The sequence below is a fragment of the Heteronotia binoei genome, chromosome 17, assembly GCF_032191835.1.
Source record: "Heteronotia binoei isolate CCM8104 ecotype False Entrance Well chromosome 17, APGP_CSIRO_Hbin_v1, whole genome shotgun sequence".
Classification (NCBI taxonomy): domain Eukaryota; kingdom Metazoa; phylum Chordata; class Lepidosauria; order Squamata; family Gekkonidae; genus Heteronotia; species Heteronotia binoei.
Window position 1 is genome coordinate 24,894,765 of NC_083239.1, and position 16,234 is coordinate 24,910,998.

General features: G+C 48.4%; 1 protein-coding gene across 6 annotated transcripts in view; it reads right to left on the reverse strand.

The window, feature by feature from the left end:
* PHACTR4 (phosphatase and actin regulator 4) overlaps nt 1-16,234 on the reverse strand; it is a 132,914-nt gene that overhangs the window by 13,525 nt on the left and 103,155 nt on the right. For all 6 annotated transcript variants that reach the window (XM_060257984.1, XM_060257986.1, XM_060257983.1 and 3 more), the window contains 3 exons: nt 14,479-14,637; nt 11,871-12,242; nt 1,548-2,118 (listed from right to left, as the gene is read on the reverse strand). In XM_060257984.1, the coding sequence (XP_060113967.1) occupies nt 1,548-2,118; nt 11,871-12,242; nt 14,479-14,637 (1,102 nt within the window). The remainder of the gene's footprint in view (nt 1-1,547; nt 2,119-11,870; nt 12,243-14,478; nt 14,638-16,234) is intronic.

Sequence of the window (16,234 nt, forward strand, 5' to 3'; positions counted from 1 at the left end):
TCCCCTGAAAGAAGCCTGGTCATGTTCCTTTGCATTCCTGTTTGTTTTTTGTATTGGAAAACTCCAATAAAATGTTAATTACCGAAAAAGAAGCCTGTTCACAGAACGCATAGGGAATTTGGTAACAAAATACATTTTTACTTTATTTTACACCACCAACTTTGGCCTTATTTTTTATCTCACATTATGAGAAGACAAAAAAAGACAATAATGCTAAGAAAAGCTGAAGGCATCAGGAAGGAAGGAGAGGAAAGAGGAAGACCCAACATGAGACGAATTGACTCAGTCAAGCAAGCCAGGGGCCTCAATTTGCAAGAACTGAGAAAGGCTGCTAACAGTGGGACATTTTGGAAGCCATCCATTCACAGAGTTGCCATATGTCAGAAGCAACTTGACAGCACTTAGCACAAGCCTTCTTTTCGGCACCAATAGTTTAATACAGAGCTTCACCTATTTGAAATCCCCTCCACTAGAGAGATAATATTATGCACTACGAATGCAGCTACCTACAGTTGCTGGGCAGGCATAGTCAATGCAGACCCACCAACTAACTAAACTAACTAGCTAAATGCAGATCCACCCTATCCAAACAGAGGGATCCAATTATTTCCTGACTGAGGCTGCCATTGGCTTAGCTTCCCCCTTATTAGCTGCCTTCATAGTATTGCAATCTTTTGGGGGGGGGGGGAGGTCCTTTTGGAGTGATGCTAATCAGCAGGGCTATGTACAAGCACATTCTAGACACAGAATGTGGTGCAACGATTAGAGGGCCAGACTAGGGCTTGAGAGAGACCTAGGTTCAAATGAGTGCCTTGGGAGAGTCCTTCTCGCTCAATCTAATTCATCTCACAGGGGTTTTGTGAGGCTAAAATGGATGTAGGGTGGATCATGCAAACCGTTCCTCTTTGATGGAAAGGTGGGCTAAAAATGTATTAAGACAGAGACCGAATGCAGCAGCTCAAGAGTTTAGCCTTTCTGGCTATATGCTTTCAAGTGTGGACAATGTTTATCAAGATCTCAGATACCAAGGAGGTGGGATTAGGAAGTCCAGCTGCTGCAGGCAGGATTCTTACTTTACTCCCTCCCTCACCTACAGCAACTAGCAAAAGCACAAAATATAAGCACACATATAATGCGGCTTAATTAACAAATTTTATACAGGCTGCAGAATTCCATTTGACATTCAGATAGCTGTTTTTCAAAGCGGAGCAACAGGCAAAAACAGACCAAATGTCTTAATCCCACTTCTTCACGTTACATAAAACAGAGCCGCATCAACTAGCCCAAGAGGCATTTTTCCCATGCCAGCACCTTGCCCCTTATTCAATTTTACAACCTAAGCTACGAGTGGTGTGTTACCACATTAGGACTTTTGGTGCTCAGTGACACCAAATGGTGTCAGGAGAGCCACGTTATAAAGCCAGCTTCCTCACCGCAGCTTTCTGAGCATGGACAACATCAGAAGGGATGTGAGGAACCAAGTTTGAAAAGGGGGACAGAACTAACCGAGCAGAGCTTCCCCCAAGAGCAACTCCAAAACAACTCACACTTTCAGCATCTCGATGGTAACCGGGAGCGACCTTGTCCTGCCGACAGTGCCGTTTTCCTCAAAGGGGCCTTTGTTCTCAAAAAGCAGCGAGTGAGCCCTGTGTGACCCTTCCCCTGGTGGAGTGGCTGGCAGGGGGCTTGTCAAAGCCTGCTGGATGAGGATGTGCAGAGGGAGCTGGGGCAGCCGGGGAGGCACATGAGGCTCTCCAAAGCCCTGCTCGGCCGCCCTCCTGGCTGCCTCCAGACTCAAGAACCCGTCTTGGTGGGCCTCCGTCAGCAGTTCAGGTGAAAGCGGGAGGCCAGCCTCGTGGACGGAAGCAGGCAGTGGAACGTAGTGGGGGTCAGGAGGAATGTGAGCAGGTGGAGGGGGTGATGGAGAGGGTGGCGGTTGAGGCGACAGATGCCCTGGTATCGAGGAGGGGCGATGGGATGACGGCACGATCCTTTCACTGGGCGACTTGGGGACGGCGGCCATTTCGAGCGATGACGGCACGTGAAGCGGGATGCCTCTTTTTGGAGGCAAAGGCGGAGAAGGTTTCGAGCCACTACTGATTGCTTGAGACAACTCAACTAGAAAGAGAGGAGAGATTACTGTCGTTACGTTGAGTAGAGAAGACATCCTTATCTGTAGACAAGGTTTAAGAAGATATGCAGGCTGGTTATTTGAACAAGGTAGGTTTTGCACAAGACTTAGATGCTCACCCTGCAGAAAATAACCCATTTGGTGCTTGTGAGCAAATAATAGAAGAGTATATGGACTAAAGAACACTGGTGAGTTCCAGGGGCTAAATCCAATGGGTAAAATGTACTAGGCTCAGGTTCAAACTTCAGATGTTATAAACTTGCTAGACAGTCTAAGTGCAATCCCAAACAGAGTTATACCTTTCTAAACTTTCAAGGGTATAACTCTGCTTAGGACAGCATTATGGGTATGCCACAGGCTCCCCTATCTAACCCCACCCAATCTGAAAATGCACCACTGACACAGGGGATCGGCATACTAAGTGCTGGATTTGAGGTTATTTTCCCATATGATTACTAATGGCAGACCCCAGAAATTCCTGACATCAACACGGAGATTTAGATAGCCATCTGCTGCCAGACGGTGCTTTCTTCCTGGCTCAGGGTGTTTATGCATGTGGATGTGATGTTTTTCTCACCTCCGTCTGGATTCGACAACAAAATTGCCATAAATCCTGCTATTAATGTATTTGTCCCTTCTGCAGACACTAAGCCTTCATTTGCATGGGCAGGAAAATAAAGCAGGTACAACGCTGGAAGAATAGATTGCAGCACCGCTTCAGATTACAGGTGGTAGATCTGAGCTTTTAATGCTCCATTGCATAAGACTCCATGCAGGTAGAGAATTAGTACTGCAATGAGAAAACATCTATCCCTTCTCTCTGCTCGCTGCACTTGTCTTCTGCTTGCAGGGAGTTTATATTGTACAGAACATTCCAAAATGTGATCCCTTTACCCCTAGCACAACATTGCACAGCTCTTCTTCCACCACCACACGTTACCATTTTATATTTGTTTTTTTGTTTATACCCACTTTCCTCCCCAGTGGGAACCCAAAGCGACTTCTCCCCTCCTCCACCTTATCTTCACACCAATCCTGTGAGGCAGGCTAAGCTGAGAATGTGCAAGTGGCCCAAGGTCACCTGGGGAGCAGAGTGGGGACTTGAACCTGGGTCTCTCAAGTCCTAGTCTGACACTCCAACTGCTGCACCATACTGGCTCCTCTCTCCTTGTCCTCTTGCACTTATCAAACTACGGTTAACCCAAAACAGATATTGAACCATCAGAACTAGGCCCAGAAGGAGGGAGGGGGAAGATGACCCTGAGGGACCACAAGGCCCATGCTTCAGTAAGGTTCCTGGGCCAGCGGTCAGCACAACAGGTCTGTAATGGCTAGAGGGAGCCAGTTTCGACATAGTGATTGCAGGAGCTTGTAATCAGAGTAAGCAACATTCGTAGTGTCACAGAGCTCCTTGTCATTTAAAAGGTAGCTGTGGTTTTGACCTCATAAATCTGGGGAGGGGGCCAACATTAAATAGCTCCTGCATATTTCTCCTTCCCGGCAAGTCGACCTGCACTAGCATCTTAAGATCTGCTCGTGTCGGGTGGTTGACTAGCACTGGGAGTCCCTTGGTATCTTTGCTGTCATAAGTGTTTGCCTTCACAACAGTTCCTTATGCAAGGGCCCTTACAGTGCACCATGTGTCTCCCCACACTGAATAATCTTTTATGTTTTAAATCACAGCAGCAGTTTGAGAGTCCACCTTGTTTATTTCAAGCAGGAGACTTTGTCTGAGAAAACGTGCAAATATGCAACCAGCAGGACGAGAAGGCGCAATGCCCCAACCAGCCACAAGAGGAAGTAACAGCAATAAGCAAAACAGGTTCTCTGTTAGCAAAGACCTGGTGCGTGTTTCGTGCTTCAAATTTCCTAACCCTCCTCTCACAGATCAAGGGCCAAATATTTCTGATGGTTCTCACTGACCCTGGCAACCGCAGGCATCCCACCTGGGAGGCATTTCTCCAGCTATTTTCTTTGCCTTGTCTAAAGGTGACATGTTCATAACTCAGAAACAGAGCTGGGATCCAGCGACAGCCAGATGACAACACTCTCCCACAAACACAACTCTAGGCAGCTGAACAGGAACTTAGCCTGCTGTTATCACACACGCAAACTCTGAGCCTACATATCAAGGCATGACGAAGTTAAACCTTCCCACGCTTCATGGGTCCAAAATTAGCTACGCTGCTCCCAAGACCACACAGTGCTCCACTGTTTGACAACTCAAAAACCATCTGCTAAGCCTTGTGGAGGATGTCCTGTACAATGAGCTCAGGTCTCTCCCAAGCAACTTTGAGAGCCAGCGTGGCACAGTGGCTAAAGTGTCAGGCTAAAATCTAAGTGGTCCAGGTTCAAATCCCCACTGTGTCATGAAAGCATGCCAGGTGACCTTGGGCCAGTCACACGCTCTCAGTCTAACCGACCTCACAGGGTTGTTGTGAGGATAAAAATGGAGGAGAGGAGAACGATGCCAACCACTTTGGGCTCTACTGGGGAGAAAGGAAGGATATAAAGGAAGTAAATAACATAAACCTTCCTGTACTACCCCTTTCCACCAGCCCCACATTTAAGGAGAAGATTTGCCTTAGATGGGAAGAGTAGCTAGAGGCATTAGTCTGTTGCAATGCACACACAGTCTTGGGGTATCTTAAAAAATTAGCAGATATGTTGTGGTAAAGGCTTTTGGGACTAAAGACATTTTCTCAGGTGTTGACATTAACATTGCCAACTCTCAGTTCGGAAAATTCCTGGAGATTTTGTGGGTGAAGCCTGGAAAGTGTGGGGTTTGGAGAGGGGAGGGATTTTTCAGCAGCACATAATGCCATAGAGATCAACTTCCAAAGCAGCCATCTTCTTCAGGGGAACTGATCTCTGTTGACTGGAGACCAGCTGTAATTCCAGGAGATCTCCAGCCATCACCTGGAGGTTGTGCAACCCATTAAAGTCGCACGGAAAGGAAAGCTGGAGAAAAAGCTGGCGACTCCATGTATGACAGTTGACATGGTTAACATTGTCAGATGTGGGCGAAACAGACTTTAGTTCCCCAAAAGGTTATTTTAAAAGTATTTGATGTTTATATTCTCTTAGGTTGTTTCTGTTTTTCTTATCCCTGGTCATCTCTGGAGTTCTTCTGCCGCACCATTCCTCCCACCCCAAACACTTCTGCCCCAGCAACTACCTTCTTTTCTGCTCCTTTTTACCTATACCTTCCCTTAGGTGATCATACAGCAGGGCCCGGAGAAACTCAACAGCGTAGAATTTGCCAGGTCTGTCCTAAATAAACAAAAAAGGCACGCCACGCTTCCTGTCTTGAGTGCATGCTTTGGAGTAAAATGGCAAAATCTCCTGCTGGCTTCCCACTGCAGATTCTCATCAGGTGAGCAGAAACAGGTGCAGGCTCTCCAGGTCTGTTTACAGCTTAACTCCACCTCCTTCCCACATCTTCAAACCCACAGGTGTTGCAAGGCCCCACCCTACAGGCCAGGAGCGCTAACAACCATTTTCTTGACAGTGGTAACATTCACTCTCCCCTTCTCTGCTGGTGTTTCATTTCCAATTTAGTCAAGGTGCACAGTTCAGCTGTTGTAGCAACTTCCAAGTTGTCCTTGCAACCCTAGTGCAATACACTGCAGATGAGTTTAAGCAGCAAATACTGTATGGGTATTTAGCAGAAGCCAGCATTGTTTCCCCAAAGGTCTTTCCTGTTGTGCAAGTAGTATCCAGCTTGTCATAACCAAGTTGCTTTCTGCAAGAGATACTTACCCATAAGTGCTGCAGAGATTTAGGGGTGCACCCAGCAGGCGATATGTGTAAAAAGGTAAAGAATGACTTTGAGACATGAATGCTTGGAAGCCCAGGTGTAAGGCAAGTATGCCTACCTGGAACTGGTTGGCAACAGCATACGACAGGGGAGGCAGCCACTACTAGCTGGCCAGTGATAGGCTAAAGGTGCTCCTTGGTTTTAGCTGGAGAGCTGACCAGCACTGGGATTAAAAGCCAACTGTGCAGTTAACAAAAATCATGATCATTCCAGCGGTTTACCACTGACTTACTGGTAGAAATGCACTGAAAACCAACCCTTTCTTTTGGAGGCTTTGCAGTTTCCTGCATTGTTGATTCAGCATTTAAATTCTGTTTCATATCCCTCTCATATCCCTCACAGCAATGGAACACAGGGGAACAGCAAACGCAGTTCCAGAATTCAGTGTAGTGACTTTTGTTCTAGGCCAAAATAGCTGGTGAGAGAGCCTTCCTTTACTGCAATCTCTTCTGTATTTCCTTGCATGTTGCTAGAAAATCTGGAGGCATCATTTCTAACATGGCATATGGGAAGTCCATAACCAGCATACTTAAATTACTTAAATCTGGATGAATTAGTGTGCCAATGTATTAATGTACCAGTTTGGCCAGGGATCCTCAAGCTTTTTTACTATCTTCTGGGCATGGAGCAGGGGTTACTGGGGGTAGGGTGGGGGAGATATTTGTGAATTTCCTGCATTGTGCAAGGGGGCTGGACTGGAGGTGACCCTAGAAGTCCCTTCCAACTCTATGATTCTATGATTCTCCCCTCCCCCGCAAGCAGCTGCATTACAGTTCCCACCCTCCAGGTGGGGCCTGGAGATCTCCCAGAATTATAACTGATCTTCAGATTACAAAGACCTATTCCTCCCCTGGAGGAAATGGGTAGTTTTGGAGGGTGGATTCCCTGGCATCACATCCCTCCTGAGCCCATCCCCTTCCAAGGCTCCATCCCAAATCTCCAGAAACATCCCAACCAGGAATTGGCAACCCTAAGCTGCACCAAGCAGGCCCTCTGGCAGCATTCATGCAAGAGCCCCCTTCAGTCCATTTTCCTCTGACTAGAGCTATCAGATCCCATGTTATGAAGCGCCCAGATAGAGAGAGGTTGGTTGGAAGGGATCCCCAGCACACCTCAAACCAAACCAACTGGCAAACTGACAAGCCTCTTTTTGACATAGAGTCCACCTTGTAACCGGGGACACAAGTGTCTTTGAAGCAGCTCATGTGCATGCTGCAAACACGTCTTTCTCATATAATAATTGGTTGGAACTGCAATACTGAGAAGCAGGGGTTCCACTGCGGTGGCTCCTAGTCTTTGAATGCAAGAAGGAGGCCTGTCCCTATGATTTTTTGGGGGGAGGCAGTGGTTCTCAATTTGTCAGTCACAACTAGGGTGGCCAGACCGTCCTGGGCACCCGGGAATGTCCCGGTTCTGGCCCCCTATTCCCGCCTCCCGGGCTGGCTATACCGGGACCATTAGAGGTCCCGGTTTAGCCAGCCCCGGAGGCGGTGGGCCGCGCGCGCCGGCGGGGAAGGCGGCGAGGGAGGGACGCTCCCTCCCTCACTCGCCGTCTTCCCCGCACGCACGCAGGCCCGGCGGCGGTGGCGGAGGCCGGGGAGGCGGCGGAGAGGCCGGCGCTGGTCGCTGGAGGCCCTCCAGAGACTCTGGAGGGCCTCCAGCGACCAGCGCCGACCAGCGGAGGCCGTGGAGAGGCCGGCGCTGGTCCCTGGAGGCCCTCCAGAGACCAGCGGAGGCCCTCCCCGGCCTCCGCAGCCGCCGCCAGCCCCGCCAGCAGCACCAGCCGCCGGGAGGAGAGGCCGCCACCCACCCTGGATGAAGGTAAGCAGGGAGGGAGGGGGCGGCTGGCGGGGGGGGGCGGCCTTCCTTCCTTCCATCCATCCTTCCTTCCTTCCCTCTTTCCCTCCCTCCCTCCTCCCTTCCTTCCCTCCCTCCCTCCTTTCTTCCTTCCCTCCCTCCTTCCTTCCTTCCCTCCCTCCCTCCTCCCTTTCTTCCTTCCCTCCCTCCTCCCTTCCTTTCCTCCTTCCCTCCCTCCCTCCTCCCTTTCTTCCTTCCCTCCTTCCTTCCCTCCCTCCCTCCTTCCTTTCTTCCTCCCCTCCTTCCCTCCCTCCCTCCTCCCTTCCTTCCCTCCTTCCTTCCCTCCTTCCCTCCCTTCCTTCCCTCCCTCCTTCCTCCCTCCTTCCTTTCTTCCTTCCCTCCCTCCCTCCTCCCTTTCTTCCTTCCCTCCTTCCTTCCCTCCCTCCCTCCTTCCTTTCTTCCTTCCCTCCTTCCCTCCCTCCTCCCTCCCTCCCTCCCTCTGGCCACCCCTGGAGTAGACAATACTGACTTTGGTGGACCCAAGCACTGATTCAGTGTAAGGGAGCTTTGTGTTTGTGACTGGACTAGACAATACTGACTTTCGTGGACCCAAGCACTGATTCAGTGTAAGGGAGCTTTGTGTTTGTGTCTTCTGGTGCAATTTTGTTCTCAGATCCTGTATTTACTTCATCAGTATATGGGATAAGGCACTTTCTCAACTGTGCTGCATAATGCAGCCTATTTATTTTGTCCTGTTTGCTCTGTTGGCTCTATCTGCGCCACCTTCATCACTTTCGGGGTGTGGATCCCCCAGTGGGGTGGTCTCCCGACTCCCTCCGCCGGCTGTTTCTGATAGCCCTGCGCCCCCTCTTTCATTTGATATGTGTCCCGTGCGGGTGCCACCCTCCCGCCGGGAGATGCCGCAAAATGAGCCCCCTTGAGGCTTATGGCGGCAGGGCTCGGGGGAAGCGAGCTAGACTGCTGTTCTTTTGAGGGGTTATAGAGTGTTTCGAGCCCGTCCCTGTGGCATCGGTCCCATCATTGTGGGGCCCAGGGGGCCGGTGCAGCGGCACGCTGAAGCAGCCTGTCGGTCACTTCCGGGTTCCTGTCCTGCATCTCGACCTGTGTTATTAGTGACAGGCTGCTTCGGCGTAACGCTGCGCCGGCCCCCTGGGTCCCACAACGATGGGACCGATGCCACAGGGACGGGCTCAAAACGCTCTATAACCCCTCAAAAGAACAGCAGTCTAGCTCGCTTCCCCTGAGCCCTGCCGCCATAAGCCTCAAGGGGGCTCATTTTGCGGCATCTCCCGGCGGGAGGGTGGCATCCGCACGGGACACATATCAAATGAAAGAGGGGGCGCAGGGCTATCAGAAACAGCTGGTGGAGGGAGTCGGGAGACCACCCCACTGGGGGATCCACACCCCGAAAGTGATGAAGGTGGCGCAGATAGAGCCAACAGAGCAAACAGGACAAAATAAATAGGCTGCATTATGCAGCACAGTTGAGAAAGTGCCTTATCCCATATACTGATGAAGTATATACAGGATTTGAGAACAAAATTGTTTCCGGCGGTGATATTTGGGGGGTTTTTGGGGACATCACAGGAAGTGCTGTGAAGTCACTTCCTGTTTCTGGCAGTGGCATTTGGGGGAAATGATGTCACAGGAAGTGATGTCACTTCCTGCTTCCGGCAGGTGGCGCGGGGGGGGGGGAATGATGTCACAGGAAGTGATGTCACTTCCTGTTTCCGGCAGGTGGCATGGCGTCACCGGAAGTGACGTCACTTCCTGTTTCCGGCGGCGCGCGTGCTCCGCGCGCACGCACCCCTACCTTCCCCCCCAAAAAAGGTGTCCCTGGCTGGCCTTCAGACATTATGGCCACCCTCACAACTCACATAAATGCATCAAGGTTCTGACCCAGTACCACAGCATCTGTCAAGGTCTGGATTTATTTTCATTTATATCCCTTCTTTCTCTAGTGAGGACCCAATGCAGCTTACGTCATTCTCCCCCTCCTCCATTTAATCCTCAAAACAACCTGGTGAGGTAGGCTAGGCTGAGAGTGTATTAATGGCCCAAAGGTACCAAGCCAGTTCATGGCAGAGTGAAGATTTGGGCTTGAACGCTCATATCCTAGTTTACACTAAATGTTCCACTACAGTTGCAGCAGCATTCATACAGGCCTTTTTTATCACCTGCTACCGGATCCTCTTTAACATGACATACCAGGAATCGAAACTGGGGCTTTCTGCATGGAAAAACAGGTGATCTATCACCTGACCCACCATGCCACCCCCTACCTATGTACAAAATTCAAGCTCCTGAGCTACAGAGAAGAAGTATTTTGGGGGTATTTGGGGGGGGGGTTGGCTTATGCCAAATGCATACTCCTAGTACTATGTCAAGATTTCCATTAAATGCTTAACAAAATTCATTCCAGCATGAGCATGCATGAGTCAAAGCTCAACTCATCAGATGTGCATAGTGTACACCCATAGCAGAAATACTGTAACTTTCGGTATACATATTTCTGCTATGAGTGTATCATCTCTACCCATATGACTCATGAAAGCTCATGCTACAATGAATTTTTTTAATCTGTAACAATGCTGTTTAATTCTGCTGCAACCAAAATCTTTGGGACTTGTTTAATTCTTGATGTACTCTCTCCAGTCATCTGCAACTGCACAGTCTGAAGCCCAACCACTATATTCCAACATTAAAAAAGAATTAAACTCACTCAGCAGCAGAGAAAGCAGACCATAAGAACATAAGAGAAGCCATGCTGGATCAGGCCAATGGCCCATCCAGTCCAACACTCTGTGTCACACAGTGGCCAAAAAAAATTATACACACACACACACTGTGGCTAAAAGCCACTGATGAACCTCTGCTCCATATTTTTATCTAACCCCCTCTCGAAGCTGGCTATGCTTGTAGCCACCACCACCTCCTGTGGCAGTGAATTCCACATGTTAATCACCCTTTGGGTGAAGAAGGACTTCCTTTTATCCATTTTAACCCGACTGCTCAGCAATTTCATCGAATGCCCATGAGTTCTTGTATTGTGAAAAAAGGAGAAAAGTACTTCTTTCTCTGCTTTCTCCATCCCATGCATAATCTTGTAAACCTCTACCATGTCACCCTGCAGTCGACGTTTCTCCAAGCTAAAAAGCCCCAAGCATTTTAACCTTTCTTTACAGGGAAAGTGTTCCAAACCTTTAATCATTCTAGTTGCCCTTTTCTGGACTTTTTCCAATGCTATAATATCCTTTCTGAGGTGCGGTGACTAGAGTTGTACACAGTATTCCAAATGAGACAGCACCATCGATTTATACAGGGGCATTATGATACTGGCTGATTCGTTTTCAATTCCCTTCCTAATAATTCCCAGCATGGCGTTGGCCTTTTTTATTGCAAATGCACACTGTCTTGACATTTTCAGTGAGTTATCTACCACGACCCCAAGATCTCTCTCTTGGTCAGTCTCTGCCAGTTCACACCCCATCAACTTGTATTCGTAGCTGGGATTTTTGGCCCCAATGTGCATTACTTTGCACTTGGCCACACTGAACCTCATCTACCACGTTGACGCCCACTCACCCAGCCTCAACAGATCCCTTTGGAGAGCCTCACAATCCTCTCTGGGTCTCACCACCCTGAATAATTTAGTGTCATCTGCAAACTTGGCCACTTCACTGCTTACTCCCAACTCCAAATTATGGTTTTTGGGTGGGGTGTATGTAGTTTATGAACAGACACAGCTGTGTATATTGTGGTGGCAAGAGCAACAAAGGTGAAAATGCAGAAAAGAGCAAGAGTCCAGTAGCATCTTAAAGACTAACAATATCTGTGGCAGGGTAGGAGCTTTTGTGAAGAAGTGAGCAGTGACACACAAAAGCTCACACCCTGTCACAAATTTTGGACTAACATGGCCACCCATCCTGATCTATCTTATTTCCGAGGTGAACATGGATGCAGCAATCAGGGGTACGTCACTTTTTGGAAGTAAACACCCGGCCTTAACCAATGCCAAGCAAAGGTCCATCAAAGGATAACAGAGGCAGCACTTTGGTTAAGCCACTTCAAACGAATGCACGGAAGAGTGAGCCCACTTACCTATTAGAGGGTTGCTATTCCTATTAACTGGCTTTGGAGGTGGGATGGGGGGCTGCTTGGCAGGGACTGTGCTGGTAGCACTCGTGGGAACGGTAGTGTAAGCATTTGTGTGAGCAGAGGGCACAGTCCTGGGGGCAGGGGAAGGAGCGGTGGAATAATTGGCCCCCTTTGCTGCACTGGCGGTTGCTGCCGCTGTGGAGGAAGGCATAGTCCTTGCAATGCTGGTAGGGACAAGATCCGGCACATGGGTGTTGCTCGCATCTGGAGAAGTGGGCTGTGACAATGGCCGTTTTGGAGGAAGCAAAGGTTGCCTGGGAGCATGAGATTCAGGATGGGATGCCAGTTCTGAATTGAGGAGACCACCAGATGATCCTAAAAGAAAAATACAATAGATTTTTTTTAAGTACAGGTATCTCTAAAAGCATCCATCTCAAAAGAGCTAGATACCTGGTATCTGGCAAAGAGAGCTTTGACTCCCAAAGGCTTACACTCTAAAAGTCTCATCAATCTCTAAGGTGTTACTGGACTAGAACCTAGATGTTCTACTGCAGACCAACATGGCTACCCTCCAGGAACCATCTCAGAATCAGGATGCCATTCTAGTAGGTCAGTGATCTTGGCTGGTGGTGTCGACAACTCAGAATTTTGGAAGGGAAACCAAAGCGAGTCAAAAGGCTCCAGAAGGCTCATAGCCATGAAGCAAAGAACACTGGCCTTGACAGAGCACCCCCAGCTCTCCACTGCCCTGGTAGTTTGACCGCTGCACCATTCTCCAAGAATCCATGCAACATACATGCTGCTCTCCTTGCGTGTCAAAAGCAGCATATAGAGGGGAAAGTATTCATACAGGCACATACTGCGTTTACTCATTGTGTTCACTGTGACACTTTGGTCACTCATTGTGTTCTTCCCTGTGTGTTTTATAAGTCTCATGCAGCAGCTGACAAAGCTCCAATGAGCCTGCATGGGAGAGAAACAAACAGCTCTGCTCTCCCTTCCCTTCTCTTGGCCTTTGCTTTCAGCAGCATTGCCATCAAGGGAGCAGGGAGATGGTGAAGAGCCATCCCAAAGCAGAGGACAGAAGTAAGGAAGGGGAGACATGGCAACTTAGCCAAGGGTGGTTTGGTGAGCCTGAAGCAGGCTTATGGAAGGAGGGAGAAGCAACAAGGAATTCTGGCAAAGAAAAAAGAAGCTATCAAGGGAACTCCTACAAAGGGAAGGTGACTTGGTGACAACTCAGGGATGTTCTAAGGCAGATTTCTGTATTGGACAGAGGGTTGGACTAAATGGCCTGTATGGCCACTTCCAGCTCTGGCATAGCTTGAGAGGGCTGCTGCTGTGAGAGTCTTCTCAGCCCCACCCACCTCACAGGGTATCTGTTGTGGGGAGGAAGATAAAGGAGACTGTGAGCCCCTCTGAGACTCTGAGATTCAGAGTGGAGGGCGGGATATAAATCCAAAATCATCAAATCCAGCTGCTACTGCTACCTTGATCCAGCAGCAGCAGCCATAGCTTGTTTTTAGTCAACTACAAGGAAGAGCAGAGAGCCAGTTTTCAGTTGGGATGCAATCGCATAATCAGGTAGTAATAGAGGCTGACAACCACACAACGGGACCAGCGGCTGAACTGCTTCAAAGTTGTCCACAAGCTGCCTCAAGCCATAGGAGAAGCAGGATGGAAAGATTTGGATCGGTTAAGTGCTCTTGAAGAGCTTTTTAAAAGCTTAATACTTGAACTTGGAAGGGGTTTGGCTTGAGGGGGGTCCCTAGGAGAAGGGATCTTCTCTTTCACTCACATTTCACCCAGGCTTGTTTTGCCTCATAAGTCCCTTTCCCGAAACACCTGAGGGTGCAGATGGGACAAAAATCATTGTTCTCCATTTGTTTGTATGAAGCAAGCTACATGAAGGTTAATGTAGTCTCAATTCTGATTCAGGATGAATTGAGAGGGGATTTATTTTGTTCGATATAAGATATATATAAGACCCTTCCTGCTTTCAAGACCCACTCATTCTTTTTTTTTGCCAACACACCAATCTCCCACACTGCATATTAAAGGAGAAATCTTTTATTCTTTAAATGCAGAGCAGGGCCTGAAGGGTTAAACCCTTGCTTCCTTCCCAGCATGGCCCCAGCTTGGTCATGTCTGTTTGGGCCCCTGATTTGCAGTAGAAGCCATTGCCCGTGGAATTTCTCTTTTTTTCAGGGTAGGAAGGGAGGGGGAGGGAAGAGACTGGGTTGGAGAGTCTGCAGATATTCAAAAGAGCAGCAGGGACAGGAATGCATGAAGGTGCATGCCAAATTCCCAAAACGAAGAACAAGATGAAGCGCTGGCATATTCTAGCGGGGTGTAGGCGGGCAGGAGACAACATGGTTGATAGCGGGAAAGATAAACTGGGTGGAGTCGGGCCTCAGGAGCGAAGGTGTGAGTTTGATTGTCTTAGAATGAGGAAATCATGGTGGGTGGGGGGACTCCACAAAAAAAAGAGATCTCAAAACTGGAATATTCACAAGTAGAAGCTGAAATTTGCAAAGACATTTTCTCAGGCACCCATCTTCCACCTCTCCCTGCAAGCAAGCATTCTCCCTGTTGTATCTGGGTTTGTCACCTTGCGATTTCTTTGGTTCCTCTGGTAGAACAGGCTTCTTAAGGCTTGCCTTTCTCTCTGGTTCTTCCTCCAGGTGTCCTAGGCCAGCGATCCCAGAACAGGGGATTGTGTGTCCATTTTTCAGCGCCGTGTGGCTGATTTTGTCCGGCTCTTCTCCATCTGTTTGGGGTGGGGGAGAAAAGGAAGAGGGAGAAGAGAGACAGACTTAGTAGGATCAGGGCTAAGAAAGCACAGCCCTAAAGACCAGAAACCAGAAGCAGCTAGTAAAGAGAACACAACAACTGAATCTCAGTACATAAAACAGAGAATTAGTCCCAACGCTACAGACAGAACATCTAACAGTGGCAGCTGATGTTTGATGGTGAAAACCAGTATAAAAACTATCATCTTTAGCTATAGACCAGGGGTAGCCAAGCTGTGGCTCTTTCACAAATGTTGTGTGGCTCTTAAAGCCCCCACCACCCTGTCAGCTGGCTTGGAGAACGTATTTAAAGTTGCTTTCTTTCCACCTCTCCCTCTCTTCCCCATCTATTTGCCTTCCTTTCTTCCTCCCTCGTGGCTCTCAAACATCTGATGCTCATGTCTTACGACTCTCAAACATCTGACATTTATTCTAAGTGGCTCTTACATTAAGCAAGTTTGGCCACTCTGGTATAGACTATATTACAATCGCTCTGAAACTGCTGTGAGTGTCTGTGGATGAGTGAAAAATATTAGATTCAGGTGGGCAGCTGTTGGTCTGAAGATTGGTCTGAAGCAAGAGAACAAAGTCTGGTGGCATCTTTATGGCCAACAAAGTTTAATTCTGGGTAGAAGCTTTCACGCACGTGTACTTGTTCAAGAACTGTGAATGCACAGGAAAGCTTATACCCAAAATTAAGTGTTCTAAAAATATTAGAAACTGATTTAATTTTACATGCCATTTGTCACTATTTCTATTGTCAATTGTTTCCTGAACTGCTCAGAGTGTCAAATTTTATGTGAAATTCACCAGAGCAGATGCAGAAACCTCAATCCTCACTTGAGAGGTGGGGTGCAATTCTCTCAAATACACCAATATGTAATTTCTATATTATAAGACTTCGGCTGTCATATGCTACTTTTGAAACATATATACAGGTGACCATTATTTAGCAGACTTCACAGACGCACAGAAACACACAGTGCAGCAGAGGCTTACCAATTACCCTTCCCTTGCATCTTTGCTGAAAACAAAACCATTTTACACTGTCCTGTTTGGGAAGGCTACAGCGGGATCTCCCATATGTTGACAAGTGCTGCGCTGTTGGTCTTCTGGGCATACTTTTCTTCAACATGGTTAAAAAGCAGAGGGGGGCATCTCATTAAGGAATGACATGTAGGATTGCTAGGTAACTAGGTAACTAACCCTTTATCGCCAGCAGGAAAGGGGGGGGGGATAGGGTTTCCAGATCATGGTATGGAAGTTACTAGAAATTTGGGGATGGAGCCTGTGGGAGAAAAGGACCTCAATGGGTTATAATGCCACAGAGTTCACCCTTCCAACACACCCATTTTCTCCAGGGGAACTGATTTCTGTAGTCTAGAGATAAGCTGTAATTCTGAGAGATCCCCAGGGCCCACCTGGAGGCTGGCATTCCTACATAAGGAATCTGGCCATACCCTGATTAAGACAATCACACAGCCTAGGAGTTCAGAATTTCTATCTAAAGGCCAAACACCATCAAGGGCACCTGCTTTGGAAACTAGGGGGGTGGGAAATTAGTTGCTCCTGTTC